The sequence below is a fragment of the Sebastes umbrosus genome, chromosome 23, assembly GCF_015220745.1.
Source record: "Sebastes umbrosus isolate fSebUmb1 chromosome 23, fSebUmb1.pri, whole genome shotgun sequence".
NCBI lineage: Eukaryota > Metazoa > Chordata > Actinopteri > Perciformes > Sebastidae > Sebastes > Sebastes umbrosus.
In genome coordinates, this window is record NC_051291.1 from 13,995,486 (window position 1) to 14,023,288 (window position 27,803).

At 41.0% G+C, this 27,803-nt stretch overlaps 1 protein-coding gene across 5 annotated transcripts in view; it reads right to left on the reverse strand.

Annotated features, from left to right (window-relative positions):
* The window catches only part of iqsec3a (IQ motif and Sec7 domain ArfGEF 3a), a 102,594-nt gene that overhangs the window by 44,171 nt on the left and 30,620 nt on the right, over positions 1 to 27,803 (reverse strand). For 3 of the 5 annotated variants that reach the window (XM_037759957.1, XM_037759960.1, XM_037759958.1), the window contains exon 3: positions 4,930 to 5,545. The exons of 1 other annotated variant lie outside the window; for it this stretch is intronic. In XM_037759957.1, coding sequence (XP_037615885.1) covers positions 4,930 to 5,545 — 616 coding nt within the window. Of the gene's footprint in view, positions 1 to 4,086; positions 4,204 to 4,929; positions 5,546 to 27,803 lie in introns of those variants that run through there. One more of the 5 variants, XM_037759961.1, reaches the window with a different exon arrangement.

Consider the following 27,803-nt stretch of genomic DNA (forward strand, 5'->3'; position numbering starts at 1 on the left):
GTTCCACCGGGGGTCTGTAAATCGATTTGGACGGGGCAGATCAGCACCACGCTGACCTCATGTTCCCCTTTGAACGAGGGGGGATAACAAACCAGTGGTACGACACTGCGGTGAGCAGTTCTACACATACTCGTGAAGATACTACTGAGAGGAAAAGGTGTAATTCTTCTATCAAGGATGGATAAAGATATTTTAATGATATTATATCTTTGAGCATAGAAATAGGATATTTATCCAGAAAAAGGGGGGTTTAATATGAGTATAGAAATTTGAGGTAAATGGTCACGTTGAAATGCGAGTTGCAGGAGCAAAGGCTGATATTGAGCATCAGATAGGGATGGTGGATATTGTGGCTTGAAATATGGGACTTTTTTTTGTCTATATATGAAATATTAATACCCAGAGGCTCTGGAAAAGGAATGTGTTTTAGTCTGGAAATGGTTGTGCTTCAAATGGAAATGTGTCTCAAAACAAAAGGTCAACCACAAGTACAATACGCAGAGTGTTTCTTTTTTGTGATTTCGAGAAGCTATTTAGAGTCATTTGCCATGGTTTTTGTCCTCTGCTCTTATTTGGAGCATTATAAGAGATAACCTGGCATTACATGTCATGGAAAATACTAATTATTTAAAATACCAGTTGGTGAAACGGTTTGTCTGTTTGTCACTGAGTCAGCAACAGCAACAAATTACTACCAATTGAAAGAAATTGCTCAACATTTTGGGAAATGTGCTTTCACAGAATACCAGTCACACTGACATTAAACACAGCCCTCTCTATTAATCTATGATTTTAACCATAAATCCCTTAAATGTGCAAGAAAAGACTGATGTTCGTAAGTAAAACAGCAGATAATCAGATCTCACATAATGCAGAAATAAGGGGCAAAAAGCAAAGCCATGATTATTAGCCTTCATGCTCATGCACACTGTCTTACAGCACGGAAACATCTGCATGATTAATGAGATGATTATATAACTGCAAAACTGGGACACAACTAATGCTGACTGTATTACAAAATGAGGATGACAACAAAAGACTTGACGTCGTCAGAGGACGGTGATCCGTTAAGCCGAGACATCCTTGACCAAAGTTGGAAAGGTCAGCGGTTACTGAAAGACTAATTCTGACGCAGGAAAAAATACAGTCTCATTAAAGAGGTAAAACAACTATGGGGTGATACAGCAGCAACCCACTGAATAATGTCATCAGACAATCCATGCCTTTATGCATCAGCGGTTTTAGGACAAAGCTAATAAACTTATCGAACTAGGCCTCGTTTGATATTTCTTGTCTTCATGTCGCTTGCACATTTAAGTGTAATTATGAGTATGTTTCACCGTTGAATGTTTCACTTTATGGAGATAGATTCCTTTTTGATTCATGGGCACCTTAATTACTCAAGCAGAGATTAGCAGTAATTACAGTCTTTAAAGTCAGGTCTCATCACCAATCACTTCATCATCCTATAAAAAAACAAAAGGCTTTGCAGTCACTTTGCAGTTACTTTTCCAAGACCTCTCCGTTTGATGAACAACTTTGAAGTAAATTTGTCACTGCTATTTAAACAGTGTAGAAGAACAGTGTTCCTAAGGCTTTGGCTGAGGACTCAGTGCAAATGACAATGCAGATAGTCAGAGAAACATTGGGTCACTTAACAATTTAAAAGGACATTTATTTTATTTAGTTTTATTTTGTAGATTCCTTCAACTATCTAGTTGATAAGACTAATGTTGAACTGGTGGTATCAGATATAGCAATTTGTGGGTTACCTTCGAGACAATCAGTCTGAATACTGGTGGAATAAAGAGATTGAATTTGTGGCTGAACTTTGACTTCAACTTTGGTACATTATTGTTGTACTTCTAAGATCAGTACTTCTAGAGTTACATCTCTAATCAGAGATTAAACAAACTGGTCTTCTTTGAATGTTCACTTACGGAAACAAGGAACCTATAATTGTATATATTCCTTGACAGACACATGGAAAGATATTATTGTAGGCTACCTTTTGTTCTAGCTCCCCAGAGACTTTTGTTCATTCATTTTGGTGCTGCCCTGTTGTGACACTATTTTGAAATAACTTTTTTCCATAGTGCTGAACATTTAATATCATCCTGAAAACTATTGTATGACATCCTAGAAGATAACATACATTTTTCACAAAGGAGGTCAAACAGTAGGACTCCATATGTTTTCCTATTAATCCTAAACCTATAAGAATATATATTTATATATATTAATATATATTACATAATAATAATAATTAGCCTTTTCTTATGTGAACCATAAAATGTGTGCATTAGTTGTGTTTTTTTAAGGTTCAAGGAATTTGTTTATCTCAATAAAGAAGAAAAAGAAAACATAAAGAAATGCATATTAATGTAGTGTTCAAAATTGCCCATGGCATGAATATACCATGTTCATTTACCAGCTATCTACTATAAGGCATAATTTAATATTCAATAAGGTTCTAAATTTAAACCGATTTGAAAGAAAGAAGTTGAACTAGAGGTTGAACGCTCAGGTTGAAGTGAGTTAACACTCAAAGACTTCGTCATGAGGTTCCTCCCCTGCAATCAAGGTATCGCCCCGCAGATCCAATTACCCTGACATTGATCTGTAGCTGCATCCAGCCCCTCCACCCCCAGCTGTACAGACAGAAGATCAATCTAGCTGATCGCGTATCTCCAGCATTGTTGACAGAGATGAGAGATTAAAGGAGTGAGAATGGCGGTGAGAGAAGCTGAGGTTAAAAGAACCGTTAGTACTGAATAGGTAAGCGATGAGTGAGGAAATGAAGTCAAAACTGAGTGAAAATGGAGCTGACAGAGAGTGAAATAAAGCAACATCTCACTCAAATACAATTGTTTCAATGGCCAGTCGCTTGGAAGAAGGATTTAGCGAACATCCACCATAATGCTCCAGTAGCTCATCTTGCATTTTTCGCATGTTTTCTTCTCGCCAACTGAATTTAAACGAATAGTGACACAAAAGAACACAATCTAATCTCTATGACACGGACACATTTCACAGTTTGATACCCTGAGGCTGAGAAACACTTAACACCAGGGTGACTATACCTACTCACTGATTGTTCTGGGTTGTTGATAAATGTGTCACTTGCAGACAGTAATGGAAGTCAAGATTTAAAGGAGGGAGGTGGACGCAACCTTCATGCCTCCATAAAGAAACAAATGAATCCATAAATATTGTAAAATCTCACAAAAGAACATGCATGATGTGCAATTGTTATATTTAGGGTTGCAACTAATGAATATTTCCATGGTCGATTAAAGGAGAATAGCCACCATCGCAATTCCCCATAGCTCAAGGTGATGTCTTCAAATGTCCTGTTTTGTCCAACTAACAGTCCATAATCCAAAGATAATCAATTTAAATGTTATAAAACAGAGAAAGGCTGCAAATCCACACAATCGAAAAGCTGGAATTTGCAAACATTTGGCATTTCTGCTTGAAAAACTACTCCAACAACTTAGTATTGAACCTCCATACAGTTTTGGGACTCACACGAGACAGATTAAAACAAGAATGGTCAAAATTGAAGCAGCAGCGGCTGAGATATCCTGATTTGTAGTCCCTAAAGCTCCAAAAACATTGGATCCTCCATTTCCCATAATGCAATACAACTGCATGCAATTAGACTCTTACTGCCTCCTAAATGCCCACTTCTTTCAAACTGCACACTTCCAGTTGTAATGCAAACAGTCAAATCAAGTTACAATTATAAGTCTCAACCTCAGACCCAAGATAACCCTGATGATATCATTATGACATCATTGGGGTTACTTCTTCAAACTTTGCAAAGCTCCCTTTCAGAGCCATAGAAGACATTATACAACGGCGTTCTCGGGCCGTGTGGTACTCCTTGTGGGGGGTAAACTGAACTTCATGTGCAAAATCGATGCAGTGTCCCTTTAAAAAAAATCAGTGTAGTGCCCCTTTAAACTATTTAGCAATTATAAAAATCATTAAGCTCTAATGATATTATTATTCGAGTTGCCGAAAACTGATCAGGAGCACACAGGGAGCCGCACAAGTTAGACCCAAACTCTGCTGCCTTACCTGGTTGAAGATCCATGGACTGAGGAATGTCGGTTAGATGGATGATAATGAAAAACGGATGGCGAATGTTTGATGGTTCTTGAAATGAGAGATGATGATGTAATGATTTCCAAGCCCCTGATGAAACAGCGTGATAAAAACACAAACATGGATGAGAACATGGAAATGCATGTTTGAATACAGTCACAGTTCATAGACATATCAGACAAAATCGGTTTAACTGGCTGTAATAAGATGAGAACGGATAACAGTCACATGCTTTTATTCTTCATGGAGAATGGGGGCTTTTCATCATCCAAAGGATCTCATAGAGCAGCAGAGGAAAGACAAATTAAACGACTTTTCATTCATGCAGATACAAACGCAGCTTGTTTGCACATTGTCTTTATTTTACCCTGATGTGTGTGTGTGTGAGTAAGCATCGTTGGCAAAATAATACAGTGTATAAAACTTACATGAGTCGCTCTACTTCCAGTTAATTACAACACAGCAGTAAAATACCTGGGGATGAATTACGTAGTAACTCACAATCCAAAATTGGGTGGAAGACAAAACCATGTGAGGATGAAATGATGACAATGATGGTTCATGATAATGGAGAAAAGGAAGCTCATCATTAGTTTTAGAAGTGCCAATAGGGATCAATGCGACAAACGACGAAAAATAAAAAATCCCATCAAAACACCAGCCTTTCCGCCAAAACCATAAGTCCTCCTCCTCAGACAGAAACACCACAAACATGTCAGACCACAAGACGTACAAAATACACACAAGCCAGGTTACTGTACCTGCCGCCCTCCCAAACAACACACCCGCCCTCCCCCGTCCCCAACACAACCCTACCTGCTTATTTTTGAGGTCAAGCGAGAGCTCATAGTCGGAGGTGGCGGAGTGCGAGCCGGCCCCGTTGCGCTGCACCCTCAAGGGCGAGGCCGTGTGGTGCAGGCTGGCTCTCCTCCCCGCCCCACCTCCTTTTGCTCCTCCCCCTTCCTCCTCCTCCTCTTCTTCCTGTGCTGCCTCGCCCTCACACCGCTCGGGCTGCGCCTCCTCTCCCTCTTGCTTTCCCTTTGCCTCCTCGACTTCTTCCAGCGTTTCCTCCTCTTGCTCCACCACTGTGTGCTCCTCTCTGCAAGGCGAAGGGGCTTCGGGGGCGTCCTCTGCCGCTGCTTCCTCCTCACTCGAAGCCTCGACTTCGGGCTGAGGCTCGGGCTCCGGTGTGGGTTCGGGTTCGGGTTCGGGCTCGGGTTCGGGTTCAGGTTCGGGTTCGGGTTCTGGCTGAGGTTTGTTTTCTGGCTGAGTCTGTGGTTGGGGCTCACACTGGGGCTGTGGCGGTTCAGTCTGTGGCTGAGCCTCTTGCTGCTGTTGCTCGGGCTGCTGTTGTGACTCGACCTCACTCTGCAGCTCCCCCTCTCCTCCCTTCCCTTCCTCCCCAATAGGCGAGTCTGGAGAAAGGTCATCGCTGCAGAAAGGAGGAGAAAACGCAGAGTGAGGTTGCTGCTGCATCCGTGGTGAGCTCTGACCTCTTCTCCAGGCTGCCTGGGATTAGTGGTAAGAAGTTTCTGTCACTCTGCTACCAACTGTGTGCAGGGCCAGTTCACCTGTCTACATGCTCTGCTCTGTCTGCTTCTCCTGTCTGTCTAGACACTGACAGACAATGACACCAAGTAAAAATGTACAGCTGACAAAACCACAGTGTACAAAAAAAAAAAGATCAAGAGCGATTATTTATTTCAGCAAAATCTTCAGAAGAGAAAATGTGAAAAAACAAGAAAGCTGACAGCCAATAGTGACACACACCCAACACCCACACACACAGAGACATGGGGGACAGTCATGCAGCTAATACAAATGTCTTTACGCCTTTTAGACTGTATGTGTGCTTGTATGTTTGCATGTATGAGTGTTCGTGTGGGAGGTAGCTTTTTGTGGTATAATAAAACAAGAAAGGGAGGTGGGAATCTGTGTTTCTGTGTGTTGGTTGGAGCCTCTTCCTCCTTCTCCTGTCTTTTATAAGCCTCCTTTTTGTCCGTGTTGCAGCTTTCTTAGTTTATCTTTGTCTCTGTCTTTGCATTTCAGTGTCTTTTGTCCCATAAGAACGTGATGGCCTTGAGTTAAATCACTCCAATCGGTCTCTGACTTGCTGTAATGTTGTTTCTATGCAGATGATGTCATAATATAAGTCTGGCTCGGCAGCACAGGCTCTTGTGTAATGCTGGTGTTATCAGCAGTGAAAGGTTAGAGCAAAACTATCTTTCAACTAAAAGGCACTTCCATAATAGGCCATTTACACAGCACCCATTTTGACATGTCATTGCAGAATGAACATAGGTGTATTTAATAACATTAATTATGGCCCTGTTCCATTTAGGTGGGTCAGGGCCAGGGTATTAGACATGCTGGCTCACTGGAATGGCTGTGACTCCCTAAACAGAATGGGACCATAATTAGTTTGATCAATTACATTAGGCTTGCCACGGTGTTGCCGGTTACACAGAGTTCGGGTATACACCAATTACATTAATTGCCCACCACCCCCACTGTCGTTTAGAGGGATTTGGAGTCAAAAGTGCCTATTTGGCAATATTTTGGATTTAAACCCAATGCTAATAGGGAACCATAACGTTAATGAGGCAATCTGTAAACTTTTGGTACGAAGCCGTGTGGAGGATGGAGCGGTCAAAGCAGATGTGCACAAAAAAGCTTGACCGGAGAAGCCAGACACACAGCCATCCAAAGTTAAAGATCAACTAAGCGCTCTACATATTTTGAGCGTCATCTTTTGTTGAAAAATGTCTGGTGTAATCAGTAACATCGGCAAAATTTCCTCAGCGTGGCCTCCCTATTTTACACTTATGTTTACACTACAATGACATGTCAACATGGCTGCTGTGAAAAGAGCCTACTGTATAGCGAGAACACCAAAACATGAAACATCATCATGCCTCATGTCTTTGTTAAATTACCTAAGATATGAAATTATATAAAGTATGATTTCGATAAGGCAGGCCTTTAAAATCATTACTGGTGGGGAAAGTTAAACTAATGCCGGCGCCAGACAGTAGGATATCTGGAAACCATTGTTAATGAAAATTATGACCTGCTTGTGGCGCTACATAAAATGTCAAAGGACCACCAAATTTATTAGAATTCATCCTCTGGGTACCATGAATGTCTGTACAAAATGTCATGGCAATCCATCCAATAGTTGTTGAGATAATTCAGACTGGACCAACATTGTAGAGCCATCCTGCTGTATGCACAAATCAATCATCTGAATAATAAATTATTAACAATTTTCTGCATATGTTTCTGCTTCAGCATTGTCACAGACGTGTTCAGTATCAGCCGATTTTCCTGAAGTATCCTTTTGAGTTCGAGCCAGGTTTACACACTAGTTGACAGTGCGATAACAGCTCGACATGTTATTACCCAGATTAAGATAAGACTTTTTCCCCCTCTTATTGGATACGGTGATAAGACTGGAGCCAGTGAGCATAAAATCAGGACACTCAGGCTGCCGTATGCAGAGAGCTGCAGCAGAACGTCGGCAGGATTCTCCCCAGAGGAAGAGGAGGCTTCAAAGAGACGACTAACTTTTAGTCTAAACAGAAATCTGTGTGTTTGCAGAAGTGGCAGAGACACCTCTATATACCTGCCTAATGTATATTTGTGGCTAAAATTCGCTGTCTTATATAAATGCATGTATTAATAAAAGTGTGTATCAATCTGAAAAAAAAGACCCGTCTGCTTCTTCTTCTTCTTCTTCTTCTTCTTCTTCCTCCTGCACAGGAGGCTCACTTCTCATTTTCATCACACATGGCAGCACATAAACTCGGGGAGAAAGTATCTTTAGCGGGGGATATGGCTGGGTCTGCAACTTCTAAAAAAAGAGCTTGTATGAGTAATGAATAATGAATAGAGAAATAAAGTCTGATGTTCCGACACTCAGCTTGCAGGTGAGCTTTTTTGCTTGTGCGAAAAATAGAAGCGCCCTGGAAAAAAAAAAACTTCTTTTAGGAGAAGACACGTTCTGTAGCCGTATACCTGCCATCTGTGCTCACAGTGTTTCCGCTCATTGTTGTGAATCTAAATGTTCCCATTTGCATTTTTGCGGGAGCACTTGTTCTGGTGAAAGATAATCTGACAACCAATACGCTGCAGTACGTGCAGCTGGATTTAAGGGAACCAAAAAAAGTTGGTGGATAAGGTGTTCAAAAGGGATTATTTATGAGAAGACACAGTAAAAAAAAATCACCATATAAAATGACTAATATATGCATGTGTGTGTATATTTATGTAAAGCATAGAGTCAACAGCTTCAACGACGGCTTCACTTTCCTCCAACCTCTAAGTCTGTCACTCACACTCCGTCTCTGCATATCAACTTCTCTCATCCTCATTCCTTTCATCCAGTTTGTCAAGCTCCCTGTCATCCTCTCTGTCCAACCGTCCCTGTTGCACACACACACACACACACACACACACACACACCACCAGTCTGTCCTCCACCAGGTAAGGAGATTGAGCGGTTCCAGGTGTCAACATCATGACTGACGAGGCGGAGACAAGCTCTGGATGCTGCCTCTCTCTCTCTCTCCTCTCATCTTTCCATGCGTCAGCGTTGAAGACGGATGAGAGCGGCGGCCTCCACTGTTCCATACAGAATATAATTATGCTCATGTCTCTCTGCCATGATCGCTAACAGGCTGCTTACTGTGTGTTCAGGTCTGTGTGTTGGTGCCGTGTGTCGTTTATTTAGCGTATCGCCTGGGCAACAACCCACAATACAACATTGATTTGAATCGAGATGCGTGAGAGGATATATAGGTTTTCATTCTGCCTCTGGCTGCACACAATTTCCATATGTGCAGCCTCTGCAACTGTGTGTCATTTTGCAGCATTGCAGGGATATATGAAACATATTTATGCTGAGTATGTGTGAATATAGTATGTTCTCATATGCAGTTTTTTAATCTGCTTTCTATGTATGTGGGTGTATAAGCACAGGCCCTTTGTTCGGCAGTGGCAGAAGACACATTTTGATTCTGTATACTTATGGGACCAATATGTAATATATATACTGTAATAAATCATAAAATGACCATGGTATATCATCAGTTTAAGGAAACATGCTAAATTGAATTACCGGCTTATCCGACAACAATGCTGCAGCCAGTATGTTCGACCTGATAAGCCTCGGCACATCTCGCTGTGGTCCGTGTGCACCTGGGTTATCAAGGCAGCGAGTATTTGAGACACACAGCCGGTGAAGTGATTAAGAATATTGCTGGCCAGAGGCTAACTCGACAATGTCTAGAAGGTAACCCTCAAATTGCAAAAAAACGTGCACTAACTTGCTATCGGTCACACCGGAGGAGCGGCGGGGCGACAGCTCCAATGTTTCTCATTTTGACTGCTGTTACTCATTTTAAACACAAGCTGTCAGTCCTACATGTTGCTCCTTTAAGGTTAGGAGAGTTTCATCGTCATGGTTACAATAATAAATGCATGATTAAATTATGGGAATATCATGGTCATGCTTTTAAAAAAAACAACAACGCTGTTAGTAAGAAACAGGAAACAAACTGTCTCCCGTGTTAAAGTTTGATGTTTAGTTGAACCAGACATCCACCCCGACCTCCTCCCTACATTGACTCTGTCGCTCTACAACACAGTCACCTGACTTGCTTCTTTGCACCAGTCAAAATTACTACGGCCGTTAGATGACTTTGTCCTTGAACGTAAACATATGTAGTTATGGGGAACTTACTGAAACTACTGATGCGATGTTTTTTCTCGGGAGGGCAGTCTCCTTTAAAGGTCCCATATTGTAAAAAGTGAGATTTCCATGTCTTTTATATTATAAAGCAGGTTTAAGTGATATATAAATACTGTTAAACTATCAAAACGCTCAATATACGGAGAAATACACACAGCCCGTATTCAGAAATTGTTTGAAACAAGCTGTTCTGTCCATTTGTGAGGTCACAAATATACAATACATAAATCATTACACGGTTTTAAACATAAACATTCTAAATGTGTCCCAGTTTATTTAATGTTGCAGTGTATGTAAATAACATTAGCTGACAGGAAGTAAACATGGACCCAAGCTGTTGCCTAGCAACGCAATTCCGTTGCAATTCCGTTGAAATGCACTAAAACGGAGCGTTTCAGACAGAGGGTGAATACAGGCATATTCAGACAGACAGTATGAGGAAAATAAAGTTTTTTTTTAACATTACATCATGTAAACATGTTCTAGTAGAAACACAAAATACAAGTATGAACCTGAAAAATGAGCACAATATGGGACCTTTAAATACAGTTTAGTAGTTTAGTCCAGTGGTTCCCCAACTTAGGGGTCGGGCCCCTCCAAACAATCATAAACTAATGAGAATCTTCCCCAAAATGTCAAACTATGCCTTTAAATATGGGTGGAACTAATTAAATGAATGATGATTTGGATTTCAATGGGCACATATATATAAAAGAAAATAGTGCAATCTTGTGGAGAAACATGTTTTCATGTTTTGTTATGCCAGTATCCAGCATCCATTAGAGGAACTATATCTTCTGCATTGAAAACTATAATGGGCTAAAATAGACAGATGACTACACTTGAGCTGCATTGTATCTGAAAATGTATTCAGCAACCAGGGCGAGTGAGAGTGATTCCACTGGGATGGAGGGTAAAACACTGATAATGTTGAGCCCCAGTGCTGCTGACTGCAGCCACTGAGCATCTGTTGCACTGTGTGTAAGGGTGATGACATCTGACAAGAAGACCACCATCTTTATGCAGGAGGTCCACTGATTATGTCTTCAGGGGTGAACTCAGTCGCTGTGGGCCGCTTCGACTTTCATTAACCTTGATCGCGCAGCTTTTTTGCCGCGTCATCATCACTGCGGAGGTGAGCAGTAGCGGAGATGTGAGACTAGTGGGGTTCAAAGGGGTCTTTCCTCTGGTGGACCACAGCCAAAGAGTTGCTGAAGAGGGCATTATGTGAGGGAAAACCACATCAGCAGAAGTCATAGCAAATGAGATCCCTGAAGAAGCCGCTCGCTGCTATGATTTCTCGCTTGAGAGAGTCGTTTTTCTTTCAATCTTAGACATTTTATGTTTTTCGAATATAGAAGAATGATTAATTTGTAGCCAACAAGAACTTATTTCACTTTCCTTCTATTTTGTGCCTCTCATAATCATTCCACTTTAAAACTAAGCAGCCTTGTCCTCTTCCCTTCCTGCTTCCCCTATATATACGTATATATATATATTTATATATATATATATATATATTCTCATAGAGAATTAATCAGCTCATCAGGCAGAACACAGAGCAGAAGCTTCTGCATAAACACGCATATTTCTTTCTTCTGATGCATGCAGAGGGCAATGTATGGGGTAAATTTGCTGAATACATCACCCAAGTGTGTTTGAAATTCATCAGTTTCTGCAAGCGGGAAAAACATGATGTAGTGCCACACGCACAGCAGAGAATTCAGAGTTTTAATGTTCAAAGTGTGATTTAATTTAATGCTACATTTTTCCCTTAACAAGGAGGAAACCTCTGAGTCTGAGAGGGAAAAACAGGCGCCAGCCATTGCCACTGCTCTTTAGACTGCAAATAATTTCCATTCCAGTTCATTTATGAAGCTCTCAGCTGAAAAAAACAAAACACTAGCTATTAAAATGCACACCGTCGGCTTCAAATTAGCATCAAAAAGACTGCCTCTCTCTAATCATGAGGTCAAGTTGAGTCATTTTCCCTTGTTAACCTCCCTGTGAACACGTATTTACTGCGGTGCCCAATGGGACACTCTGTTGACTTTCACTTATTTTGTGTCACTTTTAAAATATGTCATTCTAGTGTGAGCGGTCAGGGATACAGTATGTGTCAGGAATGACAGACACAATATCCCCACTGTTCCCTCCGTGTTACGCGTCATAGGGATTTTATTAATGGTCTTACGGAGAGATGGAAACTCTACTCCACCGCCAACACTGGGTATGACTGTGTGGATGTGAGGAATGAGGAGATGAGGCAGAGCGAGAGGGTGATGTACAAAAGATCCATGATGCTAAAGAGAATCTCCACATGTTTTACTCTGTAAAGTCTGAGAAAATAACCCTGGTGATCATCAGCTCAACGCATGGGCATTTAGGCAGGGTGGGTCTGAGGAAAGACACCAAGCTGCATTATGGGAATTACGTTTGTATACAACTAAATTGCAACAGCAAATACGTTTAAAGGGAACATTGAGTTTTCTCTTAACATAATGAGGAAATGCTGTTAATAAACTTTCGCTAAATGTTGATACTAAACTTATCAGTAAAATGTTCAATGACAACACTTTGTTTTCCCGCCAAAATATCTGATCCAACAGTCGCCAGAAAAGATTTTGGCATTGTGCGTTTCTGCAAACCAGGGATATGGATCATAATACATTTCGATACGTTTCATTAAAATGTTTCATATCAGCCTTTTATCACCCTTGCGGAAATGCACAATGGCGCCACTTTAGGATTAGGCAACAAAACCACTATAGTTAGGTTTAGGAAAGAACTACATGGTTGGGCTTAACACTATATTTCTACAGTGAAAATGACACTGAAATGTACAATGCCAACATTTTTTCCTGCCGACTGGGCTGAGTGACTACAGCATTATTGAACATTTTAAAGGTTATATTGAGGCACTAGCATCACTTGGTTATGGTTATGGACAGATCATGCTCTTGTTTAATAATGAAAAATGAAAAAAGTCAGCAGTGAGTTGACACGCAATGTGTCCATTGACATTAAACTGAAACCACAGTCATCCCCGAACCTTAACCAAAGTGCTTTTTTTGCCCAAACCTGACCATAGAAAGGAGTTTGGTGTCAAAGTCTGATGATTTGTACACCCACCATGTACCCCGACCACCTCTCTGCGACTCTGATTACATAATCCAGTTACGTTTGACACTACATTGTCGTCAGGGAAACGATTTAGTACTATGGAAATGTAATTTCTAGGAGACAGGGTTGTGACCTGATAACATGAAACAGACACTTTCATTAGCTTTAGAAATTGCTAAATATTCATCTTTATATGTTTTAGAAACTCAAAATGTTTTAACTAGCATCATAAATAAGTGAGTTAAGTGAAGCTACTTTAGAGCCCGACTAAGAGAGAATAAAGGCCAAAAATATAAAATAAGTAGAGCAGCATCTCTCTGGAATCAAATACATTCATCTGGGATTCCTTTCATCAACAGATTAAAAGCCACATACATCTTGTCTTTGAGTCTCGCAGTTTTGCATGATCAAGGTCAAATAGAAACACACATCCGCTACCCACACACATCTGCAGCACTCTCGCTCCCACAAGAACCACCATCTTGTTTCAATAAGGAGCTTTTGTGTAGAATGGCTAACAAATATAGCCATGACATGTTTAAATCATGAGATGGGCACTGGATGACTCACATGGCTAACAGCATCTGCGTTTTTTTTTTTCTTTCCCAGAAATCTCTGCACATGTGCGTGACTTAAAGCATGTTGGGGGAAAGGTCATTATGAAACAATCATAAAATTGATCAGTCTCTCTAGAGCACTGAGATAAACATTGGAAAATGATGTAAAAAATGTAATGAACTCTTCTTTTGTTCAAATTTCAATTTGAATATTTAAATAAACATAAAATATGCATGGAGTATCTATGCTGCTATACCGTACTGCACCATGTGAAATTCACCTTGAGCAGTCATGCAGTGATGCATGCTAGGTGGTTTCCTCTTTGTGCTTTCTGCTCGCCTCATGTGATCAATCCTGGTGTGATGGATTGGTCATGGAGATGCCAATCAATACCGCGCTCACTTGGGCGGAGACGACACCGCTCATAAATAGCACTGTTTAGCGAGAAAGAGGCAAAGAGACGAGCAGAAACCTGGCATAAAAGAGAGGCAATTCTGTATTTCTATATGTAATCCATACATTCTGGGCACTGGGAGTCAACTGATGAGGAGGACTGAGATCAATGTCGACCAGTTTCTGCCTCTGAAATGCAGAGAATGAGCCTTCAGCTCTTGTTAAAATCCCATACCGGCGCTCGGTTCTTTCATGGAGGGCCAGTGATCGGTATCACAGGGTGAGCAGGTTGAGGTGAGACTACAAAACAAGACACGGCACACTCAGTTTCTCGCCTCCTGTTGTAGAAGAGTAGGCTTTTATTTATCGTGTAGACTGAACGAGGAGAGTCGCCCTAAAGGATTTAAGAACAAACTGCTCGCACATACTGTACGCAATACACACAGACCATTATGACCACAGGCATTCCCACGCAATGTCAATGAAGCATCTTTCCAGCAACAACAGAGCGCGAGGTATTAAAACAGGTTGGGCTCGTGAAATATGCAAGACAGGATTTCAAATTGAATCTCTTCAAAAGCCGATGCCCCGGGATGTGGATAAAATGGAGGGGAAAGATAGAGGGAGAGAGATGGCAGGAGTGGAAACTGCATCGTAGATTTATGGCTGACATACTGCAAGTATACAGATATATACGCAACCCAGTGCTCATGGTCAGGACGCCAAGGATGGAAAGTAACGGGCATTCACAACATCACTCAATGTCACAGAATGTCATTTATAAATCTGGTTGGATATCATCCATATCTGCAATAAAATACACTTCTTTACTACTTTTGGAGACATGCCCGGCATTCACTGGCAATGTTCTTTTTTCTAATTGAGGAAGTATGACATCAGAGATGGGATAAAGTTGTTGTTTTTCAAGTCACAAGTGTCTCAAGTCTTGGCTATAAAGTCCAAAGTCATGTCCATATCATTGTGTGCCAAATGTAATGCCATTTAAAATTGCTAAACAGTGAAAAAGTATACAATAAATCAAAAATCACCTAATTAACACTAAACATGAAAAACAACTGAGGACGATGGGACTAAAGGTCACAAACCAAAGTACTGGATAAAACAAAATGTTGGCCATGATGACGTTAAATGAAAAGTCAGGGGATAACCAAAGTTCATTCATCTTGGGATTTCATGGCAATCCATCCAATAGTTGTTGAGATATTTTACTCAAAACCCCAAATGTCAGCCTCATGGTGGCGCTATAACGGAAAAGTCGGGGGGGAACCAAAGTCACGAGGATACATAAATGTCTGTGCAAAATGTCAATCTATGCAAAAGTTGTTGAGCTATTTCAGTCTGGACCAAAGCGGTGGACTGTACAGAGTCATCAGATTCATGAATCAAGACTGACTGAATGTCAAGGTCATGTGACCCTGAAAAAGTGCTACGTCACCTGGGTCCGCCTAAGCTCAACCAACGATTCACCTCTTTGCCCATTTTTGGATTAGCTGTGAGTTAGGCTGTGTCATCACTGCCAAGATGGCGATGGCTGGAGCCACCCATTATGAACTTCACAATGGCCTATTCAATCACCAATTGATGACCATATTTTATATATATTTATATTTATATATAGCTATTACTGAAGCACTAGCTTATCCAAGTGCTTGAAGCTTCCTAGAACCATAAAACGGTTTGTACATTTGTCCAGTATGAACATTTTACATTAGCAGTTCTCAGATATATTCAAGGAAATAGAAAATTTGGAAAGCACACGCAGTAGTGGTTGTTTTAATGACATCATTCCTTGCCTGAGCACTTCCTGTTTCCCTTACAGTGCCATATACATTATGTCCATGTTACATAAAGCCAGCTTTAGATTGTCATTGTCTTCTCCCACGCTTATTTCCCTGCTTTTTATTCACATCTTGTTACACGTAAGAATCACAATGCTATTTTTATACCTCAAATAAAAAAAAGCAGCTTTTTATGGGCGCCTAACAGAGAGGCAGAAAGAAAAGGATGCGTTCAAGCACGACAGTGCCTGGAGAAAGGATTCGGCTGCTGCTTCGCCTCGTTGTGAGTGGAACAAACAATTGAAATCACCCTGATGATTTCACAAGCTAATTGCCTATTATGTGGCCCATCAGGGGGAAATAACTGAGTTTTTTTCTTTATTTGGCTCATTTTTTTCACATATCTGAAAATATCCTCAGGCGGTTTCCAAATGCACGAGTGTCTTGTTTGAATTTGCCTCTTTTAAGCAGCACAGTTCAATACTTCAAGGATGACATGATAGGGGCTCTATGACGCTTGGAAAATACTGGAGATGGTTCAGAAATATCTGCACAAGTCTGACGTTTTCATTTTAAAAGTATTCAAAAGATATTAAACAAAACCACAGGGCACACAGTCGGTGTATGGATGTATTGATTCGACTGCTCTACAGCAACTTGCTGTAGTTCTTATTGCAGTTATAAAGTTATTGACTCAAAAGGAGGAGAAGCTAACAAACTGTAATTATTAAGGAGACTTCTCAGTGGGTCTGAAGAGGCAGAGAGAGAGATATTGAGGAATAGCGATACAACATCACGAGTATCAGATGATTCAACCAGTACATTGTAATTCACTGCACCGTGGTTATGATCAAAGTGCAGGTTGTCACCCCAGTTAAACGCTGGCTGCGTGCTCAGGAAGGTCGGAATAGAGATGCGAAAGTGAAACAAAAGAGTTGAAAAAGTCACTGCTGTGAAATGACGGCGTAACTGTAAATTTGGGAGAAAAAAATGACGATTAATGGGTAAACATCGCCAACATGTTGTAATATACACACACAATGGAGAGCAACGACACAGATGAGGAGGATATGGAGGAAGAGGAGGAGCAGGAACATGAGACAGTTCCGAATAAATGAAATCTGAATGTGAATCCCATACAAATCTTGAATGATGATATAAATCATCTATGGGGTTCGCATGTCCCACAGTCCGTTTTCAGTAAGGCAATTTCTGTCAAAAGCAACTCCCTCCACAAGACCAAAGATTGAACTCTGAACTATTATGAGTTCACTTCTTACTCATGCACTTATTAAATAAGAGAAGACGAGCCACCCACCATGATCTGTCTCCCGGGAGCTACTTTATGTCATGTGGGCGAACATGCACGGATAGATATTACACTTTCAAATGTAATGACATTTCTCTTGGAATTAGCTAGTTTATTCTGATTAAGGTGTTTATGTAAGCCACTGAGCCTGAGTAATATTAGTGGAATTAAAGGCTAAACCCAAAATCTTTTTCAGACTTGACAGCTAGCTGTAAAAGTTTAGAGTAAGAGGGTGTTTCATGATAAAAAAAAGGTGAAGTCCCACTTCAATTGATCATTTGCTAGAACGATTGTCAAATTGGATTATGGCACATGCTGAGACTATACTGGGGCAGACGCCAACCTTCGGTTCTGAAAAGTGAAGCCAATGCTGAAGTGCCTTAAAAACTTGCATTTTTTCTAACAGCCAGCAGGGGGTGACTCCTCTGGTTGCAAAAAGAAGTGTGATTGTATAGAAGTCTATGAGAAAATGAGCCTACTTCTCACTTGATTTATTACCTTAATAAACATTGTAAACATGAGTTTATGTTCTCAGTCACTAGTTTCAAGTCTTCTTCAATACAGCGTGATGTTCATTCAGTAAATTATGGTCCATAGGCCACAACATGCTTTAGGGTGTGGCTACCTTGAGATTGACAGGTTAATTGTAACATTTTGGTCGCCTAAAAAATATCTTATTCAGCGTTCGGTTGTACTTAGCTCCACCCTCTCGTGTCATTTCTGGTTGCAAAAAACCAAGATGGCGACGGCAAAAATGTCAAACTTGAGGTTTCAGAACCGTAGTTCACAAACCAATGGGTGACGTCACGGTTACTACAACCACTTTTTATGTACCGTCTATAGTGCATGACATCAGCTTACACTAGCTAGCTACAGCTGATAAAATCTCCTAGCTGGAATTGTCATTTAAGCCACCAAAATCCATGGTTGTTGGTTAGAAGTGAGAAGCCTGCTTTTGTTTACTTCTATGTGAAATTGAAGACCTATCATTTCAACATTTCAATTTTTGATTGGTAAATCACTATTATCATTGTAAACTGCATATGTACCATGCAAGAACAGTAGGCTTGACGGGTGTAGAAACATTAGCTAACGGTGATGGGGCTTAGCAAATGGCTAAATCAGCGTACGTCAGTTCAAATAAAGAAGAAAAAAGTCCAACAACATGGCAATGATGGAAAATGCCATTGTCAACAGATAAACAGTGAACAAAGAGAAAGGAGGCAGGTGGACAAGGAGATGTATTGGGTACATTAGATGGCCTGGTTGACAGAAAATAAATACCCATAGACAGATTCTACAAACGGCAGATGGAGTTGTCAGACCATCCAGGGGAATCAGAGGCAGTCAAATTTACGTCGGGAGCTCGAAGTTACTTAAGAATATCCACTGTGATATTTCTGAATGGGACGGTGGGAGGATGAAGCCGTCTCGGTAGCAGAAAAGACAGATTCACAAATGGAACAGAAAGGCTCACAGACATGTCATGGAAAATGAAAATGAAACTGCTCAGTGTGGTGGTGGCGGCGGCGACAGCCGAAATATTAACACAAGAACAAATTGCTGCAAGTGAGAAACTCCCCGGGCATTGAGGAATGACTTTGCTGTATGCAGGACAATAAAGATGAGTTCTGAGAGGATCAATCAGAAACTGATTGTCTAAGAGATTATATCGAAAACAAACACAGGACAGAGAAGTGGAGGGAATGGAAATATACCATATCTCCAAAATGATTTAGATAGAAATGATGGAAGGCAGGATGAGATATGGAAATGGTAGATCTGCAGGATATGGATTCTAGCACATTTGAAGAGACAACCAGTGAAAAATTATGTAAATGTAAGACACAAGCAAGAAACAAATGTACAATTTGTCATAAAGATAAGGTCCTGACTAAACTTATGGCGATCCCATTATCTTTTACTGAAACACTGACACACAATAATTAGAATTCTCTTGATTGAATTGTCTGCTCTATTACTGTTTTGCAGGTGGATTTGTTGTCCTGTTTATAATTACTACACAGTCACTACACATTACATTTATTGGATATACGGCATTCATTTTGGTAGTGGCTGCTGACACTACATTTCTCATGAGGATTACTCTTGCTCTCTTGCTATATTTATGGATATAGAAAATAAATGTGTTTGCGATATTTGTGATATAAACTGAAGTGCAATCCTTCATGAAACAAATGCTGCGCAGTGATATTCATAGTAAAAAAATCTGATATAGTTTAAAGCATTTATACTGCACTCTGCAGTATTGTGATGTGATGCCAGCAGATATGGGAAACATCAATCCACTTCCTTACACTGCAATTCACCTTCAGCAACCTTAAAAGCCTGCTGATGATCACTCACACAAACACTTACACACACACATCCCAGTACTTCTATGTTTGTGAGGACAGTCATTGACATAATGCATTCCCTAGCCCCTTATTTTAACCATCACAACTTAATGCAGGTTAACCTAAACCTAATTCTAACCTGAACCTTCAAACCAAGTCTGACCCAGAAAACAACCTGTAGGTCTGAGAAGTGGAGCCAATGCTGAAGTGCCTTAAACTTGCATTCTTTCTAATAGCCAGCAGGGGGCAACACCTCTGGTTGCAAAAATAAGTCTGATTGTGTAGAAGTCTATGAGAAAATGATCCTACTTATCACTTGATTTATTACCTCAGTAAACATTGTAAACATGAGTTTATGGTCTCAATTGCAACAATGGCTACCTTGTGATTGAACATTTTGGCCGCCTAAAATGTCTTATTCAGCGTTCGGTTGTACTTAGCTCCACCCTCTCGTGTCACTTCTGGTTGCAAAAAAACAAGATGTCGACAGCCAAAATGACAAATTTGAGGCTTCAAAACCATAGGCCACAAACCAATGGGTGAGGCCACAGTGACTACGTCCACTTCTTATATACAGTCTATGGTCTGAACCCTCTAATAGGCCTTTGAAGAAGTGAGAACTGGCCAAAATGTCCTCACTTTCCAAAAAAGTCCTCACAAAGTGCAAATCTCAGACTGGTCCTCACATAGATAGATGTACAAGAACACACACACACACACACACTTCTCTGTCAGTAAAGGACGTATACGTAACCCTGTCAGGGTGAAAGCTATCCTGTACATGCAGAATGAACTGTTTGATCCGTGTTTGAAAAGAGCATAACGGGACAAGACAGCACATTTGGCATCTGATAAAACACAGTGTAAGCTCTTCACTGTATTACGCCAGAGTGGGCCTTGACGCCCGTAAACACACGCACACACACACACACACACACACCGACTCAGCACAGCATAGCCGGATACCTAATGCAGCCAAACACAGCAGGAACTCAGGGCTTGTCAAATAATAATACAGGGGGATATGAGACAAACATGCACACATATCTGATAAATACACTACAAGTTATTCACTGTATTACACCACAGACAAGACAGTCTACTTATGAATACAGAGTCATAGCGATAGCCTGGAACATCATATAATCATCTCTAGTCACCAGGAGTCATTCAATTTATCATGTTCTTTTTTTGTTTTGTCAAAGTAAAATGAGATTAAAGTAAGCTTATTATGAAACAAATTCATCATACAACAAACCCTTATTCTAAGTCTATACAAATAGAGCTTTGCAGTAATTTAAGGAGGCTCGGAGGTTGTTTAGTTCCATATATACTAACAAGAGACAAACCCTGGTCTGTAATATCATTATGCCCAGCACCCTTTTTATGTTGCTGTGCTTTAACAACATCACACTACTTCCTGCTTTAGCACACAGGCCAAGTAATGCTGTCGATTTGTCTGGAGAAGACAAGAGTCTCCACATTATGTGCACAGACTTACAGTGTGAAGCTATTTATTTCCCTTCCCGCAGGGTTTATTTGTCACCAAACGCTTGGCGCCACAAAAGAAAAAATCGCGAGAGGAGGTTGTTTATTGTGACGACGGAGCCGAGGCAGAAGAGGCATCGGTCTGGCATCGCGCTCACTATTCACCCTTTGGCACGTCCTCTATTATCTGTCACCGTTCTCTCACACACACACACACACACACACACACACTCATATACTCCAAATCAGTCTCCCCTCATCGGTGAAATTGCTTTCAAGGCAAGGGTAGCAAAAATAATGTTTCACTGTGTTCAGTCTATGGCAAAAAAAATAAAGTTAAGCCAGGAGGTGGCCAGCGTTGTGTTTCCATTGACTCTCCACTAGAAAGTGGCGAGATGCTATCCCATCAGCGCGCCGATAAGAGTGGCAGAAAATTCAATTACATCTCAGTGAAATGTGAAAGGTTTTTCTTCCAGAGCGAGAGCGTCATCCACGCCTTCACGTTTAATCTTTTCCCTGACTTTGGTCCTCTCTGGAGGTGATGCGGGCCGTTAGAGAGACGACCAGTCTGGATGGCAATGTCAGAGCATGTCTACCTCAAAAATGGGCTTAGTAGGCTACTGTAGAAGCAACCTAATGGTGCGTTTTATGGTTACCAAATGGGGTGAAGGAGTGGAATCAAAAAGAGAAGGACACCTGTTCTGACTTCACCAACAATGTCTTTTACATCATAAGGTCAAAACGAAGTTCTGCGTAGAGACGCTGCATTAACTTTGAATGAGTCACTGACACTCTTTCTTTTTGTTCCAAGTTCCTTAAGGCATCTTCATCTCTGAAGGTTTCTGCATGTTTTCTGTTCGACATAAAAGTATTTTTTCGAACTGGCAACCGCTGGGTCTGTCTTTAACAAGTAACTCATTTTGACCAGCCATCACCTCTTCAAAACAAGGCTTGAGCTGACAGGGAATGACACAGCCTGACATACACACTGCAAAGATGACTCACACACACACACTTGAAGTCATGGTAACGGGCTGCACACTGTGCACAAAATGCATGACAGAGAAAAAAAGGGATGCTCTCTGAAAGATTCCCTTTCATCAGCATTCAGTCGTCTAGCGAAATGAGGAAACACATTTTTTTTTTAGTCGATACATCTTCTTCTTATAACCTTCTTGACCGCACTGAGAAAAGATATTATACTTAAGGAAGATAGCACTTTCCATCTTTTTACCAAATGGAAACAAGCTCCTACATCATTAAATCTCCCCCTCCAATCTAAACCTCAACCGTGCTCCCTTCACTCCCCCTCACTCGCCTCCTCGTCTCTCATTAAAGTGAGCGAGGCGACAGCAGCGCCAGGTCGCCTTGTCAGCAGTTTTTCGTGTTCTCCTCTGCCTCCTCCTCTCCACTCACTTCCTTGTTGATCTACCGTCGTGAGGCTGTCGGCGAGCTGTCAGGACAAGGACTCTACCCGGTGATGTACGCTGAACCTGACAGTGTCACCCACGCCCGGGACACCTAATGTCCCTTCACAGGGAACAGCAGGGAACAACCTGTACCCGTTAGATCGCTACCTGGGAGGAGAGGCAGGATACATGCAACACATTCCCCCCTTTCTTCTCTGTTAATACCTGTCTCTGTATGTGAAGCTCTCGCCCTCTCACGCTCCTGCAGTTATTTATTTTTATGTTGCTCGCTCGTGGCGTGGATTACGTTAAACACACAAGGATGATCTGGCAACAACAGCAAAACCCAGATGTTCAAATATGGCACCTAGCTGCGCGAAGGCAATACACAATCATGGATGTGTTTGAGCGGAGCTCTGAGATTCAGCCATCAAAGGTTTGACATAACAGCTGGAAATCTGTTATGAACTCTATATTTTTTTTAAATATGCAACCCCAGAGTTTTTTTTGCAGCATTTTAAAGTGGAGGCACCCAACCTCGCTTGAGATAAACTCAAAGAAAAGTATAACATTTTTATATTATTATGCTCATTAATAAGGATGTCCCAATCAAGTTTTTTTTCTATGCATAACTTTAAGTCTTAATGTAATTGAAACGGGTGCATTGCAGTTGTCATGAACGAGGAAATTAGCTATAGAGACTAAAACCGTAATTTGTACCAGGCTGTAAACATGTTTATTTCTGCTGTAAAGTTGGTCATTTTAACATGAGGGGGTCTATGGAGATTGACTCACTTTTAGAGCCAGCCTCAAGTGGCCATTTGAGGAACTGCAGTTTTTGGCACTTCTGCGTTGGCTTCATCTTTCTTCACCGGAGGTTACCGCTTGATAAAAACAAGGACTTGCAGAGAGCACACAAACCAGACAACAGATTATTTTGGCCTGTCATTAAAACATACTCACAGAATTAACGTTACGATTGATAATGATTGGTTCATCGATCACATATTTTTGCTTCGAAGTAATTAATTAGAGCAGCACATCCGAATGTCGGGGGGGAAGTACTGATGTAAAAACAAACCGACACGTAAAACAGACAAAAGTCAGATATTCGGTGACATTGAAACACAACCACAAATCTGAAAATTGTGTCTGTTGACAGTAAAGTTAACAAAAGGAGCAGTCAATACAATGCAAATAATGTCAGCATAAGCAGCTAATGCTACTTCCAATTGGACCCATAAACTGTATATAAAGATGGCCGACTTGTCTCCACTTCCTCCCACTATACAGAAGTGAAGCCAAAATATCGCGGATACGGAAGCTGCAAATCTTGCAATTTTGACATCATTTGGAGCCAGTCTGCACAGTAGTGATCGGGCGGTGAAGCCGCGGTATCGAGGTCACCCGCCCGAACCAATCGCGAGCCGAGCGCGGCCGCAGCTTGTCAGCGAGAGAGACTCGCAGCTGTCAATCATAACATCTCACCCCCTTTTTATAGCATCAAGTAACTAATTAAAACCAAACTTAACTTAACACTTGAACACATCAGCGTGATAAGAACTACCTCAAATGACAGAAACCATTTTTAGGAAAAATGTATTCGACTTTGAATTTTTAGTTTGACCCATCTGCTAACATGGAGGGGGCGGGATTTATGACCTATACTGCAGCCAGCCACCAGGGGGCGATCAAGAGGTTTTGGCTTCACTTTTTGGGAGCTGACATGTCGTCCATCTTTATACACAGTCTATGATTAGACCCTAACACCTCCCTTTACTGAAGCCATGTGCTATTTTATTGAAAGGGACATGAACTCACACATTATTATTCAGAAAGACGCCACTGACCCAGGAACTGGAACATTTTAATGAAAAACCCATCCTCCATAGGGACTAGCTTAAAAGTTCTCCAGTGTGTCACTGCCTGTTTACTATTGTTCGTGTGGGAGAGACCTCATTTTCTGTGATTCAGATTCAGCATTTGAAAGAAACATTTGCAAATTGAGGGGGGGTGAGAGTACTTACCACCTCCGCTAACCAATTAACTGATTGAAAATTCTGAAACCCCAAAAGATAACAGCACTCCAGAATAAAGTGATTCACACACCTGATAAAGCTGTGCATAATTTGTATTTAAAAGGTCAACCGGAGTCTCACATTTTCAAGCTCTTAGTACCTCTTCCGTTATACCTCCCGTGCTCTGCAGAATGAAGCAGATTGTTAATTCTTCCCTCCATTTGAACCCGCGGGAGATTTACAGCTCACTCTCTGGCCTCTCTGCTACCTCTGGAGCTGATGGCTAGGCCAGCTGACTGCACCAGATGCCTGTTTTAGGGCATTTGGCTCTATAGTTTTCTCTCCACAATGAGGCGTGCTGTAACACGTTGGCACTGGCTGACAGGATGTGGGTGAAAAAGGGATGGTCACTGGACTCACGTTTTAAAACTGCAGTCATTGACTTCTATACAGTGACTAGATGAGGACAGAGGATGAAAATATGGGCTGACGGCCAAGAAAGCGGAAAGGTCAGGACAAAATGTGCAGCCAGCATGTGGACAGACAGATGTCTCTGACTTCCTGGACTTCTGTCTCTCATTAGCACCCCCTGCTGTCCAGATTATTTTGTCCATTTGTGGAGTTGCAGGCGATTTATACACACAAAGAAGTGAAACACACTCATCCCAGGACATTATGCTCTTTTTTTTCTTGGCTCACACTCTCTCTCGCAAACACTCGCCGACACACGGGGGACACTTTATCGCAGCACAGTCAGGCAGGATGTTGAGCTATTGACTGGCCTGCAGAATGGGACTATGGGTATTCTGGGACCCCCTGAGATGATGGAGACTAATAAGAGCAGACCATTAAAGAAGAGAGAAAGGAACAATGGAGGGGGAAAGAGAGAGCATTTATACTAAAGAAGGGTGCTTATTGTAGGTCAGCAAGCCTATATATTATACACTGTGCTCAAAATCTTCATTATCTGAAATCACACAAGCCGGTTGTAGCCGGGACATTCATCTGAGCCGCCGGCAAATCAAAAGATCTGTATTCAAGCTGAGAACAAAGAGAGCCATAATCAGAAAAGAACTGCAGCTCGTAATGATCACCTCATTTCTCGCTGAAAAACGGGGAACATTACGGAAAAATGTGCATTTATTGTTTTATTTCTTGCCGTGACTCTGCTTGCACAGAGTGGCTATTAGGTACTGCATAGTAAGGTTTCCTGCGATATATTTCATGGCTGTGCCTCCAGGGACAAGTAAGTCCCAATGACCAAAACCATTGTTTAACATGGTGCAGTAGAGGATAAAAAATGATCAGAAACCACCTTAAAAAAAAGAGTCTGAAAAACTGCACACATCAAGCATTTAATGTTTCTTTTTCTCTGCCTGCCTCTGCAGAAAATCAAAATGTGCTGTATTTATGATTTTGTCATTACGTCCTGCAGCGTATTTCAGTGGGTATTATGGCAGGAGCTGTTCCTCCAGGGTAAAGTGAGTCAGTTAAAGGACCAAAACCATTGTTTAACATGGTGCAGTGTTGGATATAAATGATCAAAAATCCCAAACATAGTCAGAAAAACTGCCTGTGTTACATATTCCATTGACAATAATCAATAAGATTGTCCAATCTAGCAGATTAGGATGGTTACGTCTATCTCTTCATAATAAGAGTCTTCCTAAAACACACTTTTATAATCTATCTCACCTTCCCACACCATTCGTTTTATTGTTTTAATTTGAATTGTTATGTTTTATGACTATGTTTTATGTCTTATTGTTTTATTGTTATTGTTTTATTGATGGTGCTATTGCTCTAATTGTTTTACGACTAACACTTTCATGATTCTGTTGTTTGTCGTTTTTAGCCTGTAAACCACCTTGTAAACCTTGTTTTGGAAATGTGCTATATAACTAAAGTTTATTATTATTATTATTATTGTCATTAAATCCTTGTGCTATACTTACTTTAAAATATAGGATTTATAACAGCAATATTACCAACTTGTACTATCAGAATTACAAATAGTATGAAATATAATAGTAGTACACCAGCAATTGGCACTTTCATAAAGACTTTTTTTAAGCAACCGATGCTGAGATATATATATTAGAAGTGGACGTATAGTCACCTTGATGTCACCCATTGGTTTGTGGACTGCCGTTTTGAAGCTTCTAGTTCGGCATTTTGGCCGTCGCCATCTTGGTTTCTTTTGCAACCAGAAGTGACACGAGAGGGTGGAGCTAAGTTCAACCAAACTCTGAACAAGACATTTTTAGGCAACCAAAAGGATAGAAATTATTTCATGAACTGACAAAAAGACGTAAACACGGACAACTCCCAGACCAGACAACGCCGTAGTAGCGGCCTGTCAATCACAAGGTAGCCACGCCCTACAGCATACCCTGCTTTATGGTCTATTTGACTTTAAATGGGATAATAGTTTACTAAATGAACATCATGCTGGATTGAAGAAGACTTGAAACTATAGCGATTGAGACCATAAACTCATGTTTACAATGTTTACTGAGGTAATAAATCAAGTGAGAAGTAGGCTCATTTTCTCATAGACTTCTATACAATCAGACTTCTTTTAGCAACCGGAGGAGTCGCCCCCTGCTGGCTATTAGAAAGAATGCAAGTTTAAGGCACTTCTGCATTGGCTTCACTTCTTAGACCCTGAGGTTATTGTCTGATCCTGGCTTTAATCCATTAGATGGTTTAAGCTTAAAAACACTAGATCCTACATTTCCCATGATACAACTCACTATAATGGGGTTTTTTTCTAACCCTGATGATTATGACATCATTAGGGGTTATTTTCTTGACTAACAAAGCTCCTCCAGAGCCACAGAAGATATTAAACAACTGTTTTCACAGACAGAGTAGCAAGCTCACTTTGACATGTAAAATCAGTGCAGTGCCCCTTTAAAAAATCCTATTACACTACATTACTATCAACCGCCTTTAAAAGCCGTATGTGTGTGTCAAAGAAGATCTAAGTACCAGACCCTGACGTTGATACAGAGGCTGAAACTTAAAAGACTGCTGATTCTGAGACACGCAAGAGATGCTGCAGCAAAGTCATCAAAATGTTGTGCTTTTATTAAATCTCCTCTGTAATAAAACCCTGCGCTCGCTTCACAATGCTGAGATAAGCTGCAGAACGGAGAGAGGAGAGGAGGAGAAGCTCTCAGATCTGAACATTTGACGCTCCACCGCCGTACCACTGTTCTGCTGAAGACAGGGCTGACGTGACGCTGTGCAGGAATGCGGCAGTAGGTGGTCTACTTTCTGTATCTGCCTAATCAGGGCCTACATGCATCAAAACCAGTGAATGACGTCTATGATCATGCGACTGAGCATGAGCAGATATGGTATCACTGTTTCGTGGTTAAGTGTCTTGCATAAAGCACGCCTTAGGGTGAAAATAAATTAGTCGGAGCATCACTTTAATTAGAAATTACTCCAAGCACTCACACTCTTTAAAGCTGCT